The following is a 15,174-nucleotide window of genomic DNA, read 5'->3' as shown; positions in this document are numbered from 1 at the left end:
ATCAAACCAGATGACAGTTTGGCAGCTTCAGAAGCATGAAGTTTCTCACTCACTGCTATGAGGGCCGTTTCTGTAGAATGTGCCGGTTTGTAGCCAGACTGATTGGGATCATGCAGCTGGTTCTGGGTGAGAAAAAGAGACAATTGGTTATAAACTGCTCATTCAAGGGTTTTTGAGAGGAAAGAGAGAAGTGATACCGGTCTGTAGTTGGTAACGCTGTAGCTGTCAAGTGAGGCCTTCTTGGGGACTGGAACCACCCTGCCGGTTTTGAACGCAGTAGGCACGTGTCCAGAAGATAAGGAGTTGTTGATGATGACAGAGATGAAAGGAAGCAGATCTCTTGTGATTGTCTGGAACAGAGCGGAAGTAATTGGATCCAGCGGACACGTAGTCGGATTGCTGGAAGTCAGGAGCTGAAGAATTTCATCTGAGGACAGAGGAGAAAAAGAAGTCAGAGAGTGGGATGTTGGGGAATGCACATTGGTTGGAGGAGTGGGGACAGAGGAAAAGGACTGGTTTGCTGGTTTGCTGCAACCTTCTCCTCAAAGAAGGTGATAAAATCCTGTGGAGTAAGAGATGAGGAAGGACGGGGAGGGGGAGGATTAGGGGAATTGGGGAATTGACTCAGAAGGATGTCGAGCTCATCAATGAAGTGATCTAGGGAACCTGGAGGCCGGTGGATGACAATGATATACTATATGTATATGTTTATTTAGGATTATTTTGTCAGGTTTACCCCAGAGGTTTATGCAAAGTTCTTCAATAATTCTGATGAATGCTTCTGTTATTCTGTTTTGTGCCATGGTACGATGTGCTTGATATGTATGGTGTATCTCTCTGGCAGAAGGGTCCATGGTTGAGAGGTGATACAATTCTCTGAGTTGGGGCCTCTGAGGCTGCATTCATCCATCCTCCATCTATCCCCCATCCTGTCTCTCCTTCTCTGTCAGTAATCGCTGTCCCTAAGTCTGACTGCTCTCCTGTGTAGCTAGCCTGACTATTTGATCTGAAGCAAATTCACGTGTGCAAATAAACATAGAGAATCTGAAGATCAATGCAATCCCCTGACTCATCATTGCCAAATTTGTCTACAATTGTCTACAATTCTCTGGACACCACTGACTGGGAGAACATCTGCAGCATACTGCTGCGTGCACTGAATGATCTGAGCTTCTTCACAAAGCAGAGTCTGCTCTGTCCTTCCCTGTAGACTGCCTCAGTGTCACACAGTCCAGGCCATGTCCTGGGTTGTTCTGTCAGTTAATTGTTCCACAGCCCACTACTCCAACTGCTACCTGTCAGGGACACACAACAGCAGAGTCTTCAGAATGTATCTGTATGTGCCACTTCTATGGGTTGTACTAGAAGTCAGATGTGTACACTGTGAACAGCGCAGTCTGCACAAACTGTGGTCTGGATGTCTGGTTGTCAGTGATCCTAGTGACAATGGTGGGGTCTATCTCTATGTCCCTTAACTTTTCACCAAGTGGAGGGCAGTGAATTCTGTTAACACTCCCCTCAGTCCCATGCAAATGATGACAGGTCCGACATTTATAGAACCTTTCTAATTGTGGAATTTGCACTGAAAATTCTAACTTCTATAACATTGTAGGAAGTATATATCATCTCTTCCTTCTTGCCTTGGGTTCTCATGGAATCTCCTGAGGATTAGACTGACAATGTGGGGCTCTTCTACACGATGATATGCTGTTCGTGAATTTTCCAATATAGCTGCCCAACAGTACATCTTAAAAAGCGGGATTAGGTTTTTACAAAGGTTACAGCACTTCATAATTTTGGCCTTTGATCAAATCCAAGTCCTCAGAAAACGTCCATCCGACTTGGTTTGTCTGAGCTTCACATTGCTCTTTCGGTTTTTGATTGAACTCTAACAGTAAGATCTACAGCTTCAGGAAATACACCACAATTCAATTATGTCTAATAGGAGAATTGGTAAGAAGTCTTATCTAAGTCTGCCTTTAAGGAATGTATTAAAACTTTCTTAATCCCAGGATTATGCACTGACATTTTTAACATGGTTATAAGGATTCCAGTACTGCATTAGGCTGTAAACCAAACTCCTAGCTATATTTATTGCAATCTTTCACTAGTGGCTGTTTGGATGCACAATTGGCTAAATTTTGGACAGTGCCAATGAACCACTGTTCAATGTTCCACGCTGAAGTCTTACACTGTACATTTGATAAAATAGTTTAAAATAGTATACAATGCAGTAGGTTAAATATTTCAGAATAATTTAGAATAGAAAATCTATTAGCCACAAATAAGGAAATGTCATTCTGGTGATATTTCAGTACAACTACAGACTCTGTCCAAATGTTTGAGCATGCAAAGATTCCACTTCAGTCCTTTTCCCATCCTGAACGCAAAATGCACTTGGCTGTTCTTATTCTTCAAAGCAAGCGATGAACTTTGGTTGTTTACATCTTTGCCAGCACCCGAGAAGTGGCCTATTTAATCAATTGAACGTACTTTACAACCTTTGGGCTTAATGCATTTGTTGACTGCAAAGTCTTTCACTAAAGAAAGTTCAGCCAGATTATGATTATTATCCCATCCTAATTTCATATGGCATAGATCCTGTGAAATCCTCTTTGCAGCTAAGATCATGCGAGGCATAATTTCTAATGGACCATAGACTAAATTGGCAAGCGAGATTAATCCCTTCTCTGGTTCTTTGAAACAGACCAGAAACAATCCCTCTTGCGTTGAAATTGTATTTACAATATTTCCATACAAACATATACACTATAAGCAACATGAAATAACTGTCCATAGGTTTCTCTAAATAAGGTGACTGACAAAAAAACAAAAAAAAAAAAAAACAGCCCAAGTAGGAGGTTCTAATCCATACACCCACACAACTACCTCTGTAGAGCATGTTTTTGCTGGAAGTAAAGGGTCAGGATCTCCAAACTTGGTTTATTGTAGAGCACTCATATTCCAGTCCTTTCCCAGTCTACACTACACAGTTGTTGGGACCCTGTCTGCTAAGTGACGAGACACAGAGACGAGTACTTTAATCAATAGCTGTTTTGAATACAGATGACATGGGGCTCAACATTTGCTCTGATAATGAGGGGACTACTGCCTAGTACACTGAGCTATGATGGGTGGAGATGCTGACTCACCAGCTAGACTTGTGTAAAGAGAGCTTGCTATGGCATTCATTTTATTTGGAGAAATTCTTCCAGATGTATACAAATTCTTCTTTAACCATGCATTTGAAATCTTTACTCAAAATCCTTCCAAAACTTGCTGTCTGCATTATGGAAATGGTTCCCAAATATTTGACTTCCTTCTTTACCAGTATGCCAGATGGTTCAATTTTGTGAAGCGTTTGAATAGCTCCCTAATCCACCATTTGATGTTAGAGCATCCTTAAAGAAGCTGGACTGCAATTTACTAACATGTCAACTTGATGTGGATTATAAATTAAACTGCCATTCTATATACATTTTTTAGATTCTCCCCTGGAGTAGTCAAGCTAGACATTTGCCCAAAACCTGAGCTTTAGCCATTCTAGTTCATCAGCCACACCCCCTGATGTCAAGGCAGTGTTCTCCCATTCTTGAGGCCAATATACACCTCAGTACCAAGTTAGGATTCTCAGGGCAGTTAAACCTTGCCTAGTCTGCCATTCTGCAGACAAAGCTCACAGCCAAGGAGAGCACCAAGAACAGCTCACAATGAAGTTAACCTAGACTGGGCTCATCACTACAATTGCACATCAACCCAGGAAACAAATTACAATTTATTTATTCATCATCAAGTCATTGGACCATCAGTCACTCCTTAACCATGATGGGACCAAGGGTTACGTCTCCTTCCAGCTGTGTACCTGCAAAAAGGGGAACATTTAGGCTGGGCTTAGAAATGCTGCATCACCTCTAATCAACCCCCCCACCACCACCACCCTGTCCAAGAAGAATCAGGAGTTTAAGCTAGGGCAAGGCACAACAACCTGCTCATACCTCTGTCCACAGACAAATCCCTTCCCTCCCAGAAGCCACAGGTTGTGTCACAACAGCCACACACCCGGTTGTCACCATATGCTGCAGTCCACCTGTGAAGTCAAAATATTCACGCTTACCAGTTTGGCCTCACCAGTGCCCTGCTAGTTTCAATGCCACAGCAATATACCTGTTGCCAGAGAAGGAACAAGCTTTGTGCTCAGCATCAGCAGGGAGAGACGCTGCAGTTGCCTTCATAAAGCATGTGAAGTAGATCTGTAGAGAAAATGGTTACATATCGAGTTCAGCCCGCCAGTCGTTCTAGTCACTGCCCTACCAAACAAACAAGGTCACCTACCAAGCCACTGTTGTCCTGCTGAAACTTGAATGCCTCCAGATGAAATCGCAGCCGGTCTGCTTCAGTTTGGGGCAGGAAGTGAGACTGGGAACCTGTGAGCTTAGCATCAATCAAGCACCTGCAATCATTTGTGCAGTCAGACCTCAGCTACTTCAGCACCAAAGCCACCTCACCAAGCCCACAAGGAAGCCACTCACCCATACTCCTCAATGAAGGCATATCTAGGGACTGCATTCACATCAGGGACCACAGTGGCCACACAGCTGTCCACATACACACGAAGGGGCACATGGTAGAACTGAATTACAGATGCCTCAACATTGATGACATCGTTCAGGAAGTACTGGTTGGAGACCCTTTCAGATTGCCAGTCATCTGGAGAAGAAACCTCATTACGTACAATTCAGTCAAAACTCATCTGTAGGTCTGGGATGGTCATGGTACAAACCTGCCATGAGCCTCAGGGAGAAGACAAGTTGTTCCTCAGCAACTTGGGTAGAAGCATATGGTATCCAAGCAGGCATCAGAGCATTGCTGCTTACGTTGTGCCGCCTGCAAAGCATTTGACGGCCATCAGTTTGAACACAGCCTTCCAAATAATACTGAACACCACCAATGGTAAAGGTCCAATACCTTGGATAATGACACTCAATATGGGTCACAGCACCAACAGTTCTCACAACAGGAGTGTGAGCAAGAGTCACTGGAACATAGCGGAGCAGGAAGACGTAGACCAGCTCATCCTGGGTCATCTGTTAAGAAAGAAGTGGCATCAGCTGCCTGCAGGTTTACAGCAGCACTAAGTCACTTCATAGAGACTCACAATTGTAGTACTGTTGCAGGCCTGCAGTGCCAATTGAAAGATGAGGACTTGAGCAGCACTGTCCTCCCCAGTGACAGCACATCCTCCCAAGGTGAGGTCAGCGGGATTTATCAGCTCACCAGTACCAAACAGGTCTCTCTTGACCTCCACGTATACCTCATTCTCACCACACTCTGCTGCTATACTCTCAGCAGCAGCAGGTTGGGGCATCTCAAACTGTACTGGGGGCTGTCTGGCTGGTAGCTGTGGTTCCTGAGGAAAGTGCCAAGTCACCTGCTTCACAGGACCCTGTAATTCTTGTTGGGACTGAAGATTGAAATGCTGCTGCACAGGATTCCTAGACTGCTGGCCAAGTGAGGCTTGGACAGGTCCTGTGAGGATTGAAACATAGGGCCCTTGAGAAGTCAATCCAGTAGTCATTTGCCTTCTTGCTTTTACTTCCTGCATAGGCTTTAGCCCAACTGGGGATCTAACCAGTTCTGGCTGTTGTGTTTCAGACAAACCAAACACAACAAGCATTAATATTATACTAAGCCCCACTTTGCTTAAACCCATTGTAAGTTTCTTTTACTTTTCTACACCTATACCACCTCTCTAGATGGTCCCTTTTGGTAGTATATTAAGGGTTTGTAGCGCCACTCCCTTTCTTATAGGCTAAATGTCCTTCTGAATCTGTTGCGGCACATATTACTCACAGCTGACAGTAATTAACACTTTACACCTCTCCTTTCATTTCCCCATGGGTTTAATTGACCAAAGGTATGGCTGACGTAAACAGTAATGAGTTTCAGACTAAAGTTAAATGAAGGAACACAGTTTGGTAAAAATGTTATTATTATTTTTTTTTACTATGACATAACAATTTTCAGCATGTGTAATGTGTGCATAAATAATACAAATATCTTATGTTGTGATATACATGTGAAATCTTTTGTTATTTATTCTGTAATCAAATACACTCGTGTATAGCTAATCAATGCAATTAAGTTTCATACATCAGCCTCCACTCATGAAAAACCGATTTTGAAACAATGATCTTAAGTTTATTTCAGAAATTCTGTTTTACAGATCTTAAACTTAACCTCATACTCCACTATACCCAGAGTTACATTTATTTGTTTGTTTATTAGTTTGTTGGTATTGGGACATTCTGTTGAGAGACAGAAAATTCTGGCTCCAGCTCACAAGATTGTCCACTTCTACTTATTGTACATTGTAATCAGCCTAATAACAGTTGAATCATCTGTGATCTTAATGATGTCAGCTAACAATCATAGGTGAAATGAGGGTAGAGATATGGGATTAGCACACTTCCCAGTGGTGTGCTAGTGGTCAGGATTAGGATGGAGATATAGGTTTCTAATCTGACTGATTGGAGACAGTTTGATAGGAAGTCTAGAATCTAATTGCACAGTGAGATCTGATTGTGCAGTTTGGAAATCAGCATGCTGGGTAAAAGATGCATATTGTGTCTTAACTGCCACTATAGTATAGTTGCATTAGTTTAATGAATGTGATATTTGATCATGTAACATACATTGCACTCAAAATATGTCTTAATACAGTGTAAGTGCTGGTACATGATTGTAGTATGATTTTAACTTCATTTGTTACTACTTCAAACCCTCTCCTGACTATAGCAGATGGCATATATATCTTACACTCTTACTCACATATTGAAGAATAAATAATAATTACTTAATTTATTTCTTAACTGTAAACTTTCCTGTGGATAGTGGTGACTTTTTCACAATATATTGTTTTTGTACTGCTACAGTGTGTGGTGACCTGATTCTCTTTGATTATTGGGAGAATAGAATAGGAGTACCTTAGCAAAAATGTTACAAGATAGATTACATTATTTGCTCACAAGGTACCATACCGCATTCTACATTATTATGCAAATTGGATTTAAGTATCATAAAGAATCAATCTTTTGTTTTTCAATTAAACTCATGGATGGTATTGTGTCTCAGGGCACTTTGGGTTACTGAAATCAATTTCAGATACCTGTGATAATTAGTTTGCCAGGTGAGCCCAGTTGAAGGAAAACTACTTAAGAAGGATGTCCACGTTATTAAACAAGCCATAGGTTTCAAGTAAGATGGGAAAGAAAAAGGTTCTCACTGCTGTCAAATGGTATAATGCTTTGGACAAGGTATGAAAACATTAGTGTAATTATTGTACTGTGAAGAGATTTGTGGATGATCCAGTGCACAGGGGGTTTGTGCAAATAAAGGCATGATGAGGAAGGCTTCTGTCAGACAAATTCACCAGATTAAGAGAGAAGGTGCTAAAATGCCTTTACAAAGCAGCAAATGGGTATTTGAGTCTTGTAAACCTCAAGGTGTAGAATTCTCCAGAGGCTTGCAGTTGTGCATAAACCTACTATTTGGCCACCCCTGAACAGTGCTTACAAGCAGAAATGGTTATAGTGGGCCCAGACATGCATGAAGACTCAGTTTCAAACAGCCTTGATTACTGATTAGTGCCATGCAACCCTGGATGGTCCAGATGGATGGAGCAGTTGAAGGTTGGTGGAGGGCTACCATGTCCCAACAAGGCTGTGATGCCAGCAAGGAAGTGGTGGAGTCAGGTTCTGGACTGGAATCATGGGGAGAGATCTGGTAGGCCCCTTTAGGGTCCCTGAAGGTGTGAAAATGACCTTGGCAAAGTATATAGTTTATGGCTGACCACTTTTTTTATGTAGTACAAAAGAACTGCCTTCTGTAGGAAAATTCTTTGTACATTGCACTCTCATGCTGCAAAGAATACCTCTGTCACTGGCTGTTATGGGCATAAAAAAAATTTGTGGTATGGCCACCATCCTCCCTTGACTTCAACCCTATTGAGAACCTTTGGAGTATCCTCAAGCAAAAGATCTGAGGGTGGGAGGCTGTTCTGACATCCTGCAGAGAAATTGAAGTGCACATTCTCCAAAAACTCAAGTTCAATGGATACAAGAATTGTGAAGGTGATGTCAAAGCAGGGGTCCTATGTTAACATGTAACTAGGCCTGTTTTGTGTGTGGGTTTTTTTTTTTCCCCTCTTTCTCCCTTCCCTTTTGATTTCAGTAAGTGTGACCTTTTAATGCTGCAAATTCAACAAATGACCATTCAGTTCTTTACAACCTATATGTTGTTTTGAAACTTGTGCATAATTTGGAACACTTAAGTTTTCAAAAATTAACTCATTAGGGAGGTTTGTTCAATAAAATGATTTGTACTCAACAGGTGATGACTTGAAGTATATTGACTGTCATTTCCATTGACCCTTTAGGAAAATCAGAGCAAAATATCATTTGCTAAATTGAGTGTGCTGTATTTACAGGTATAATATAACAAATGGGTAAACTACCAAAATATGTACTCCCAAATTCAACTTTGGTAGGCACAGCATCAGAGCTATGTGGCAAGATATGTAAAACAATTTAAGCCCACAGTTTAAGTAAAATGAGTAATGTCTTTTACTGGGCCCTAATGCTTCTAACCACACAGGACTTGCACAAGCCTCAGTTAGACAGCAGTGTTGGAATCCCATGCAGGCACAGTTGCAGCTGTACAGCAATAGAACTGGGAAGCAGGCTTTTGGAAGGGAAGAGATTTGGATGAACAAGTGGATTTCATTTAGTCTATTGATCCTAATCCAACCATGTGCAGGTTATGCTCTCTCCTTGCTCCAACACCTGATTCATCCTGGAGAGGGTTTTGGGGTGGGACTTATAAGCCCTGCCTAAACATTTTATAGGTACACAGCTGGAAGAAGTAACCCTTGGTTCCATCATGGTTGAGGAAAGTCCAGTGACTTAACTGAAAACGTTTACAACTGTCCTGTGATACAACTGTGATGAGCCCACTTCTGTGTGTAGTGATACGTTCCTGTAACTCTCTTTGGTTGTGAGGTTTATCAGCTTCAATGGTAGACTAAGCACTAAGTTTCATGCTTGGTTGTGAAGTTACACTGATCTACCAAGAAGGCTGACTTGGTATTGCTAGTTTTCCTTTTATAATACATTCAGGCTAGATGTCTTCTTTGGCAGAAAGAGGCAGTTTCTCAATGTCACTGACTTCACTCATGGGCCCCACCCCATTTATTACTATTATCCCTGCATATTTCAAGACTAGGCGTTAGTCAAGATTCATGAAGAGCCTACTCTCTAGTAGCAGATCTCCCATATTTTCAGTAAACTTCCCACACGACAAGGAGGAAGCTGTCTGTAGACATATTTCTAGTGCAAATTCCACAGTTGGAATGTTTTTCTTAAATGTGACTTATTTACATGGATCTGTGTGGTAAGATGTGTCTGCTCTTTCTTAAACAGAGTAACACCAGATGACCCATCCTTCTGTAGAGCTGACATTTTTTTTTTACCTTTGGGCAAAGTGTGGAAGAAGCCAAAGAGGCATCTCTTAATCATTCAACTCTTTTCACTTGGTAAAAACATAAGTGAGATGCTATTATTAAATCAAAATTTATCACTTTTTACAACAGATGTCACAAAGCAGCTTTACGCAATGTCTAATCCCCCAGTGGACAAGGGTGACAGTGGCAAAGGAACACTTCCTAGAGCATAAGGAAGAAATCTTCAGAGGAACCAAGACTCAGAGGGGGGGGCATCCTCCTCTGGCCAATATATTATCAAATGGATCACAGACTGCTTTTATATTTGGACCCCAGTTTATGCATTTGCAGAACTCAGCCCAGGTGATCAGCAGCAAAGCTCTCAAGGGACGTGGTTGCTAACAACTACATTGAGCAGTGTGAAAGGAGTAGCCTTCAGCTCAATGTGGTCCCTGCCACCTCTGGTTCTGTCCAAGAACCACTTTAAGGTAGCAACTAGCCAAACTACTGACTTGACCAGTACAGGTCACCTGAGCTCTTTATCCCTGGGGGTCCATAGTGACCTAGCACCTCCATTTTCCCACATCCCTCCATTACTTGGAAACTAAGCTGGCAGTTTTCATTAGTGCTGGCCTGTTGTGTTAGACTTGTACTCCTTCTACTCATCCTGAGAAGTATTGAGTTATCTTGGTACCTGTAGATGCAAAAGTACACCTGTCACAGACTGCTCCCCTTGCTATTGGTTATGTAGTACAACCCACCGTGTGCTATGAGAATTCATAGCCACGCCTATGTTGTTTAGCACACACCTGCACCTGGTTAGTCTCATTATGTCTGTATGTATTTAAACCCCTGTTCTGGCACACATCTTTGTAGATCATTGCTATTTGTTTGCTACTAGGTTTTTTTTGGTTGATAACAGTCTTGTTGTCAAGAAAGTGTTTGTTCTGCAGTACTTGGGCTGTTTTGGTACCCATTTTGAGAAGATGCTCTTTCTAATGCAGATCCTTGTGCAAAATCAACCTTATCACTTATAAGGTTACTTATCTGCACACCAAAAATGTCTAGTGATGCACTCCGTTTTGGGTTTTTCAAACATCCATCCTATTCTAGGAGACTAAGTTGGGAGTGAAGCATTTTCTGATGTCTTCATGTATGCTGTTCAGGAGCCTAGACATTTTCATTGAGCTGCAAAGCCTCTGCGGTCCACCTCTATGAGTGCACATCACATTTTCTAATCCCTTCTGGGGCAATGTTCCACTAATCTGTCTAAGTTGCTCACTACCTTTAGTTGGTCTCTTCCATCTTCCCCTAGGGTACACCTAGAAAGTACCTGTGTGTGTGGGGGGTTTTTTTTGTGTGTGTGAAACCAACTCTGTCAAGATTTCTGGTGAGGTTCTCTGGGAACCTGAGTTGCTTCACCATATCAACCTCTTTGCTGTTTTAAAGAACTCTACTGCTGTCTTCAGCTGGGGTTTTTCCCCTGTTCAAAGTCTTTAATGGTCAGATGCACTTGGCTATTTTTAATAACTGTTAATGACTTATAGTACCTGGAAGACCATGGCTCACACAACTCCCTATACTGCAGCACCTCTTCTATACAGGTAAACATGTTCCTTGGTCAGCTCATGTTAGGGCCACAGCTTAATGCTCTTTCCATACAGGGCAATGGTGCTAATACTGTGGCAGACCTAGTCCCCTGCACAAGCCCTGCATCATAACCCAGTGCAATGTATTTGGCAGTCACTTTTGATGTTTCATTATGTGATGCAGCACAGAAATATGATTCAAACATTTCCTCAATTTGTAGAGCATACCCTTTAAATTGTCAAGTAGGAGTTGCATGGGTTAAACATGCTCATGTGATATTTGTAGGTTTGAGTCACTCAGGGCTTGTATACCTGCTCCTCTGACTTGTAGATTTGTGTGGCAAGTTGACACTAACCAACAGCACCCTGTTTTGGTCAGAAACCCTTCATTCATTGTTCCATCGACATTGAAGTCAGGCTAGCATTAATGGTTTGCCTAAAGTTGCTGTTGTTCCTGCAGTGAATCTTTGAGAACAGAACTTCAGAGTCTGAGGGCTTTTCATTTGAAGAGGAATACCAAAATGAGATCCAGTTGAAAATTGGTAATGCATTTTCTTTACAGTATTGCTATAATGGTGTACTTGAAAAGATAAGGTTAAGGCTTGAAGTGGGCTGCTTGCTAGCTAAATGCTGCTTCTGTGCAACATGCTTAAAACTGATTTGTGGAACAATAGTCACTTTTGTGACTAAAGTTGTTAGTAAACATTTAGTCAATTTTGCCAATCTAATTATTGGAAACTGTATGGTGTAATGCTTTGAAATGGAATGTATCCCTGCCCCTTTTCAGGTGTAAATTGCTGCTCCATCTTCTATTTCAACTGGGGCAGAGGAAAGGAGAAATGGTGTGAACTCTTCCAGTGAACTTGGTATCAGTGTGTCCTGAGCTGCTTCCTGAGAATTCCACAGTTCTCCCAGAGCCCATTATCCTCTTCCTTGCCTGCCTGCCTGCCTCCTTGAATTGCTACTTCAGTGCATGGTGAGCTTACCTTATCAGGCTGACTCTCAGCCTTGCAATTCTTTATGCTGGAGGTCTCACTCAAACATCAACTTAACTGTTCATCTAAGGTGAAAATTTAAGTGGCCAATAATGCACTCAGACTTGTAGTGATTTAGCAAGCTTTCAATATTAAAAATATTGAATGTTTCATCAGGGTCAGAGTCCAGCAAGGAGTACTAAGAATGGGGGTGGGTATACAAGTCAATTCAAGGGCTAAACCATCTCAAGGATGGGTAATGGGGAGGTGGGGGTTGACTAAATCACCTAACCCATGGATAATGGATAAATCATTAGTCCTCTAGTTCATGTAATGAGGCATATGGGTAAATTAACATACAATACTAATAAAATACAAGCCTTACAAAATACTGCAAATACTTCAAGCCAACACTGATACATAATTACAAACAAAACGGAACATAGCCCAAAACTATATGCATCAATAAGACCGAAAGGGCTAAATTTAATTTCGCTGATTAAATGGGAGGGGGGCTAACATACAAGTGTCAATACATGGACTACTACAGTGGAAGGTGAGTGTTCTCACCCTTCCATATTTCCAGCTGGCTTCTTGTGTCACAGCAGCTTGTGTGGTCCTAACGGTGCAGAGATTAATCATGAAGCTGAACTTCCTCTCTGCAGTTCTGCTCATGCAGGTGCCACTTTGGTTTCCCTCTAGATGACACTGACTCCACTTATTCCACCACTGGTGAATTGCTGCTTTGTTTGCACATGCTATCATGCCACTTGTTTCTGCACTACAGAACCCTGTCTTGCATTCTGAAATCCCCTTTTTTGTAACCACTTGTTGCAGATCCTAGTTACCAAATTCTCCTGTTGTCTTCTGGTCTGATTCATTTCATAATTGACCCAATGCTCCCCAATCAATTACCAATAAATTCTCATGCTTTCCCACAGGAGTCCTTAAGTACTCATATTGGGTCTTTTTGCTTTTCTGTTCCACTCTGACGGGAAGTATCTATGACCATCAGCAGCATTTGCAGATTTGGCAGTGAACCACTTCCAGGATGCTTCTGCATCAAAAGTGAGTCTCAAGTTGTGCTTGATGGTGGCCATTTAACCCTCCAGTGTTTCACTACTCTGCTTGGGCTGGAACAACTAATAGTTGGAGGTTCTGGGCACTATGGGATGACTCCAGGCTCCTCCTGCATTTCACTGGGGAGTTCCCTGTGCTCTGCACAAATTGTTCCCTCAACACTTTATCTTGGCCTGGGAGATCAAGCTATATATATTTAATAGACCTTGTCCCCCACACTTCTTTCACAATTCCAATAATTCCATTAGTCATTGTCTGGCAGTCCCATCTAACTGGGGTGCCCATCCCAGAGGTATACTCTTGTCATTCCATAGCTGCTTTGAGTTTTTCCTTCCAGAACCTTTAGGTCGGGTTGCCAGCCCTCCCCAGCCCATCTCTTTCTGAGCTGTCTGATTCATGAGCAGTGTAGTCACTGCTGTAGAAAGTCAGTGAATTTCTGAAGGGCACTGGCTCTAGTTAAACATTTTTGATGTGTTTTGACATTGGTGATGGTTCAATTCTCTGATAGTCTGACAAACTTGGTCAAACTCATGATCAGCACTGTCCAATCAGTCAAACTAAGGCCTCAGTTGACCTAGGTTTATCACTAGCAAGTACTCCTAGGCAAATCTTAGTTGGAATATTCAAGGATTCAAACATGTACAACACTGTCAATCAGCTCTTGCAACATTTTACTGCTATTGTAATGTATTATGCCAGCTAATACCAAACCAAAGGTTTGCATTTTGGGGAGCTGGAGTTATGTCTCTATTTTCAGGTGCCAACTCCATAACTGAGCATTTCACCAAGTCTCTGACTTGGAAAATCAGGTTTCCTATTTATGATGCTGCAATACCACATTCCAGCTTTAAGTGCTGCAAAATGTGATGAACTTTCAGTCTTTACATGTCTGAGTCTACCGCAAATGGTCCCTCTACTCTCTGCTTGGGTCAGGTTTTAAAGCAGACATATGAAATTTCTCTTTTCAGTACTTTTGAGTGCCTGCCATCCCATACCCAGTTTGTGGGCTGCCCATATCAAAGTTAACAAGCCATTAAGATTGGATCTTTGTCATTGGAATTATACTGGCCCAATCTATTGCCACCTATGACTTGAGAATTACTTTTGAAAACTTGCATCTTTTTAAATCAAACAATTGGTTTACATATTTAGGTGGTTATTGATGTCTGAGGACAAGATTCAAGGCATTTGATTACAAAGTTGTCCCCCTCCTTCAGAACTGTTCTTTTTTTGGATAATGGGCACCTTTCCACAAGGGGTACATGTTTTGGTACTTTCAGTATCTTGCATTTGAAGGATGAAGTAGACCTATGGACCTGCTTTTCTTTTTCATCTGCATAATGCTGCCCTTAGTTTTTTGTCCTTGATTCATCTTGGGAGAGGGTTTGACTGGTTTGCAGTTGGATTAGGGGTAATGTGGGAGGTTGCTGGTTCGAGTCCAGCCTTGGCTGGGTTGCCCCTGAGAGCTAGGCTTTTTTGCCCTTGGTTGCTCCTGTCTAGGTTTGAGCTGTCTGGCAGTATCCTAGTCCCAACCCAATGATGGTGTGTTATTCTGTACCTGTTCTACTGTGGGTTGGTATGCTATGTAAAAACCAGTCTAAATCTTTGCTTTTGAAGGTCTAAAGTTGGAAGAAAAGGGAACATCGGTCCAGTCATGGTTGGAGAGTGCATTTGGCTCAGTGATTTTTGTAATCTGACACCTGTGTAGATTTAAGTATTGCTTGACTGCAATGTTGTCTAGTAAATGGCTCAAGGCAGTAGGCTTGTTTTGCCTAGATGTGAAATCCACATCAGGCTCTTGAAGGGAATCTATTGTCTGTTTTCTACACCATTGACTTGTTCTTGTTGGTGCTGACTTGTGATTTCACATGTTGAATCAGTGGTTGGCCATGAGGGAGTTCTGATTGCTGTTGAGTATAAATATAATTTGAAATGAGGTAAACTGCATAAGGTCTTTTTGTCTAATAGCTTGTCTACAGACATAGTTTTGCTATCTCGAAAACAGAACGTTTCAGTCCTGCAATATGTGTAGTAA

The 15,174-nt window shown here is 41.8% G+C and overlaps 1 protein-coding gene across 1 annotated transcript; it reads right to left on the bottom strand.

The window, feature by feature from the left end:
• Positions 1 to 3,774: 3,774 nt before the first annotated feature.
• LOC113569386 (zona pellucida sperm-binding protein 3-like) lies at positions 3,775 to 5,710 on the bottom strand. The gene is made up of 8 exons (XM_035527520.2): positions 5,156 to 5,710; positions 4,966 to 5,084; positions 4,781 to 4,884; positions 4,530 to 4,707; positions 4,333 to 4,450; positions 4,165 to 4,250; positions 3,996 to 4,087; positions 3,775 to 3,862 (listed from the first exon to the last, which is right to left on the bottom strand). Exons 1-8 carry the CDS (start codon positions 5,708 to 5,710, stop codon positions 3,810 to 3,812), a joined length of 1,305 nt encoding a protein of 434 aa, XP_035383413.1. The 3' UTR covers positions 3,775 to 3,809.
• Positions 5,711 to 15,174: the final 9,464 nt, after the last annotated feature.

Source organism: Electrophorus electricus, chromosome 3 (genome assembly GCF_041902795.1).
Source record: "Electrophorus electricus isolate QZ-2024a chromosome 3, ASM4190279v1, whole genome shotgun sequence".
NCBI classification, from domain to species: Eukaryota; Metazoa; Chordata; class Actinopteri; order Gymnotiformes; family Gymnotidae; genus Electrophorus; species Electrophorus electricus.
This window is presented reverse-complemented; position numbering and strand designations above follow the sequence as displayed.